At 43.3% G+C, this 6,013-nt stretch overlaps 1 protein-coding gene across 1 annotated transcript in view; it reads left to right on the forward strand.

Moving 5' to 3' along the window:
• Nucleotides 1-990, forward strand: part of slc10a3 (solute carrier family 10 member 3) — a 2,244-nt gene extending 1,254 nt beyond the window's left edge. Inside the window, exon 1 of the mRNA XM_079223675.1 lies at nucleotides 1-990. This exon is cut by the window's left edge and continues 1,254 nt beyond it. Within this exon, the coding sequence (XP_079079801.1) occupies nucleotides 1-428 (428 nt within the window). The 3' untranslated portion in view covers nucleotides 429-990.
• Nucleotides 991-6,013: the final 5,023 nt, after the last annotated feature.

Here is a 6,013-nt window from a genome sequence, read left to right on the forward strand (position 1 = left end):
GGCTGCCGGCCCTCACGCGCGTCCTGCTGGCGCTCATCCGGCCCTTCAGCTTCGCGCTCATCGTCGGCGGCATCTTCATGGCCTACCAGATGGGCGCGTCCATCCTAGCCAACGTGCGGCCCCAGATCGTGGCGGTCGGGGTCACGGTGCCTTTGCTGGGTCTGGTGGTCGGCGCCGTCCTGGCCAAGCTGGCGGGCCTGGCGCCGCCGCTGAGGAAGACGGTCAGCATCGAGGTGGGCGTCCAGAACAGCCTGCTGGCGCTCGCCGTCATGCAGCTGTCCTTCCGCCGGGCGGAGGCCGACTTCGCGTCCCAGGCGCCCTTCATCGTGGCCCTCAGCAGCACCTCGGAGATGCTGCTCATCGTCCTGGGCTACTTTGCCAAGCGGCGGCTGTGCGGCGCCACCGCCGTCCCCAGGAGCGACGCCTGATTGTAGCCGCTGTTTATTTTCTTTGTTCAGAACTTTTTGAAGAATGAACTCTTTCCAACCTGTGGACATTTGGTCAGGTCACCAGTCAGGTCACCGCCGGCGCGCACCGGACTACGAATGGACTTTTCTTTTCTTTTCTGTCGTTGTTTTCGTATTTTTCATGAAAACCAAAGGCCTTTTACCCCTCTTGAGACCCCCCTTTTTGTGTTTATTTTACAGTATGTACTTTTTAAAATCAGATTATACTGTGAGGTACTCAGTGTAAATATTCCTAAGAAGAGACATACCTATAAAAGAAAGGATATTTTTGTACCAGATTACTTTTTTGTAATCAAAAAGCAAAGATCGATTTGCGTCATGTTTACAAAGAGGTCCATGTGTCTTAGCCTGGTGGGGGGAAAGCAGTTTTGGGGGTTAAGTGGAATCATTTGGGGGAAATTAAACAGGAACGTCATGATGTTATGAAAGTATTTGCCACTGATTGTGTCTCCTGGATCTGCGAATCCATGTACTTGAATATTTGTGAGGAGAGGTGAAGAAAAAGTAAATAAAAACATTGTTAAAGCAGGCCTCGGTTTGTTAAGTGTGTGTGTGCTGGAACCCGTCTAACAGCTTAGTGTTGAGCGGGCGTCAAAGAGTGAGACCAGAATAGCAGCCGTCGGCGGTTTGGTTTCACTTTTGCACACAGATGGTTAGATGGTTGTTTGCCGTTCTTTACGTATTTACAAAGCAGCTTCAATGTGTTAAAATTCCAATTTTGCGAAGGAAAAATACTAAAAAAGCAGCAACACGCCCTCAAGAAACTAAACCGCCACTGAAAGGGGAATAAAACACGAGCGTACACGCTCCAGTGGAATCGAACGTTATCCTACTTGTGTTCTAGTATTATTGTTCTTTTCAGGATGCATTGCGAATGATTCCGACAAAAGGTTGCGTAATCAACCAATCAAACATGGCTGCACTTACGGGGACGACTGTTTAAAGGGCCAGTACACACGCACGCACAAAAAGTAAATTCAGCTAAGTTTGGGATTTTTAAATATCTATTGAGGTTCTGAGGCTCTTCTTTATTACTTGAGTATTTTAATTTCATGCTACCGGTACTTTATCGGCTACTTTTAATCGGCGACATTTAATAGAAAACATTTGTATCGCACTAGCACCGTCTGACAGCTAAAGCTACTTTGCAAATGTAATATTTCATGAAGCTTGACAGAAAGTAGAGGTGTACAGTAAATGACTATTATAATAGTGTATATACTCGCTTCAATCATCTCTGCCTCGATCGACGACAACCTTTAAATGTTGCTTATTATTAATGTTTTTAATGGAAGACTTGCTCGTCAGAGGTTTTTTTTCAATGGGGCTGAATTGAGTTTGTGCAGCTCGAATACCAGTTGTTTCCAAGAGACTTGGTTTGGCCCAACGAGCTTTGAGTTGTGTGTTAGCAGCGTGTTCTGTGGAGGTTTCAGAGCACCATGACCATCGTTTCTGGTAAAGACACGTTGCTGTCCATCTTTCTTTTACTGCTTCAAGCACCACAAACCTCCTTTGTGCGGCCGGTGACAGATACCTGGTTAAACACAAAACCATGAGCCTAAATGCGAGAAGAGGTAAGATATGAGGAAGAGATCGAGGCACACATGAAAACCGTCATTTAAAAGAGAGCAGATTAAAAGCAAGCGGTCTGTGAGGTAACAGGGGATTTAGAGAAGTAGATGAACAGCGAGCCGTGCAGAAGGCCGGCTGTAACCTTTGCTTCAGTAGCTGTTGTACCAGAGCACAGGGTCCAGTCAGTATCAGTATGAGCTACTGGCAGCAGGTTGCGGTCACAACATGTACTCATTGTTGGAATGAGTCCTATTTTCTGTTTCGAGAAGCGGCTGCAGTGAACCAAGGGGAAGAGATGTTTATGTAAAGAACGCACTTCCTGTTTACGCGCCAAGAGCAGCAGACCTTTTTTTCCTTTTTTATTCCGCCTTCTCGCTAACTTTCTGTTTGTTTCCGTAGTGGAAACAACAACGAGTGTTCAGACCCGCTGTGTTCGGCCCAGCGGGTCTGACTGAGCGCTCAGGAATGTGACGCAGCTGTGAGACCTGCGGCCCGAGAGCCTCAGCTCCTGGTCGCCTCGCTCGCAGAGCGGAGGTGTGACCCGGGGGAACGGCGGCTGGGCCAAGTGCAACATGATCCTTCTGAGTCACGACCGCTTTGCCGCCTCGTAGGTCACCACACCTACCCTTTTTGTGGCATTACTGTGGATTTCTTCTCCACTAGAGGCCCTGACCTACATGGTGTGACTGTAACTAAATACATTCAACTGGGTAGATTTCACACGCATTACAAGGGGGAGAACATCAGCTTTCTTGCTAATTCTTTTGGTTATTGCTCACTTTTAGTCAGAAAGTACGTTCTATATTAAGCACTGAACACACGTAATTTAAAGGTGCAGAACTTTTGGAAGTCTCCATAGTAATTAAGTCAGTGGTTGCTTGAGGAGTGGCTGGAAATTCCAGCTTCAGAGAATGTAGTGCGTTTGTTCCGCTCTCTTGTAGATGACGTGCAGAAGATGTATTCTGTGTCAGCTGACCTGCTATTGGAATATTTGATTCCATCACGGTGACATGACGTTGACAGGGGCGCGAAAGTGTCAAGGCCTTCACCGACAAAATGTCACTCGATACAGACGGACTGAAAACAAACAAAGAGACAAAGTGACGACAAAAAGAGAGACTACAGAGAGACGCTTAACAAGAGAGACAACATGAGACACAAATAGACAATAAACCACTACAGAGAGACACAAAATAACCTCAAAGACACAGACGACCACAGAGAGATGCATAATGACTACAAAGTGAAAACACAACTACAAAGAGACACACCATCACTACAAAGAGACACAACTACAGAGAGAACCAACATAACTACATAGAGGCACAAAACAACTACAAAGAGGCACAACATCACTACAAAGAGACACAACACAACTACAAAGAGACACAACATGACTACAAAGAGACACAACATGACTACAAAGAGACACAACACAACTACAAAGAGACACAACATGACTACAAATAGGCACAACACAACTACAAAGAGACACAACATGACTACAAATAGGCACAACACAACTACAACAAGAACCAACACAACTACAAAGAGACACAACATTACAACAAGAACCAACATGACTACAAAGAGACACAACATGACTACAAAGAGACACAACATGACTACAAAGAGGCACAACACAACTACAACAAGAACCAACACAACTACAAAGAGACACACACAACATGACAACAAGAACCAACATGACTACAAAGAGACACAACATGATTACAAAGAGACACAACATGACTACAAAGAGACACAACATGACTACAAAGAGGCACAACATGACTACAAAGAGACACAACACGACTACAAAGAGACACAACATGACTACAAAGAGACACAACATGACTACAAAGAGGCACAACATGACTACAAAGAGACACAACACGACTACAAAGAGACACAATACGACTACAAAGAGACACAACACGATTACAAAGAGGCACAACATGACTACAAAGAGACACAACACGACTACAAAGAGACACAATACGACTACAAAGAGACACAACACGATTACAAAGAGGCACAACATGACTACAAAGAGACACAACACGACTACAAAGAGACACAACATGACTACAAAGAGACACAACATGATTACAAAGAGGCACAACATGACTACAAAGAGACACAACATGACTACAAAGAGGCACAGCACAACTACAACAAGAACCAACACAACTACAAAGAGACACAACATTACAACAAAGAGACACAACATGACAACGAGAACCAACATGACTACAAAGAGACACAACATGACTACAAAGAGACACAACATGACTACAAAGAGACACAACATGACTACAAAGAGGCACAACATGACTACAAAGAGACACAACACGACTACAAAGAGACACAATACGACTACAAAGAGACACAACATGACTACAAAGAGACACAACATGATTACAAAGAGGCACAACATGACTACAAAGAGACACAACATGACTACAAAGAGGCACAGCACAACTACAACAAGAACCAACACAACTACAAAGAGACACAACATTACAACAAAGAGACACAACATGACAACGAGAACCAACATGACTACAAAGAGACACAAAACCACTACAAATCTGCCAATGCATGTTGACACCACTTGTTCTTAAACATCATCTCACACACGCACACACACACACACACACACACACACACACACACACACACACACACACACACACACACACACACACACACACACACACACACACACACACATGAAATCCTGCTGAGGTCCAGATGCAGTCAGGCCTTCAATCAAAGCGTTTGTATTTCCAGCCCCACACATTAGCGGCACAATGGAGGGAAGCTCTTAAAAATTCATGAGGACACATTGCATTAAGTTTTCATGAGTTCCTTTCTGCGGCTCCCAGGAGACGGTTCCCTGCTGCAATGAAGCTGGGAAGTCCAGAAACAAACACACGGCGCAAACACCCGAGGCCAAGATGGAGCCGCCGCCGCCGCACAGTCATGGCTGCCCCTCAAGGTGTGGCGCCCATTGTGAACACCTGAACTGAGCTGCAATCCTGATAGTTCTTTTTTTTAAGTCTTTATTCCTTCTTTTGATTTTGCACAACAACAACAAATCACCCCATGTTTTTGGGTCAAATACCGCAGCTTCTCACAGTAGAAGAAGAAGACATCCCTGCAGATGTTTATAATGAAAGGACGACGCTCGGATCCCACCTGTCCCGACATGATAATAATGATGATGTGCATTAGTCTGGAGGTGGGAGGAGGCCAAGAGATAGAGGCTTTATGACAGCGAGTAGGGTCACACTGGGGAAATGTCTTATTTAAACATGCTTTATGTGTTTTGTCTGGTTTAAATTACTTATTTATTTAATTATTCATATATATGTATATATATATATATATATATATATATATATATATGGGCCAAAAAAGAAACAATTTAAGAAAAAAGGACAAAAGAAAAAAAGCTCCAGCATACTTTTAAAATGCCTTGAGGCACTCAGATGGGCTTTGTAGAGTTAATTATGTTGTCCCACAATGCAACACTGACACAGAGTTACAGCTGAGGAAAAAAGGAACTGTAGATAGAAGTACATCCTTGGAAAAGCATAAAGTAAGATTAATATATCATATAAAAACGTATCATCAGCTTATAAAGTATGTTGTACTGGACATTCATTAAACAACATAAAAATAAATGAAATAGTTTAAATGATCTCTGTCTTGATCAGCTATGCAAATATTACTCATGATTGATGCATTTAATTCTGTAATTCTGTACTGTACTTTTACTTCAGCCACATTTTGAATACAGGACTTTTATTTGCAATGTGGTATATTTAAATTGATTTTACATTGCGGTGTTGGTACTTTTGCCCAAGTAAAGAATCTGAATACTTCTTCCACCGTCAGTGTTGTATATATTCAATTAAATTAAATTCAGTTTGTTTTGTATAGCCCAAAATCACAAATTTGCCTCG

This window comes from Taurulus bubalis, assembly GCF_910589615.1.
Source record: "Taurulus bubalis genome assembly, chromosome: 9".
NCBI classification, from domain to species: Eukaryota; Metazoa; Chordata; class Actinopteri; order Perciformes; family Cottidae; genus Taurulus; species Taurulus bubalis.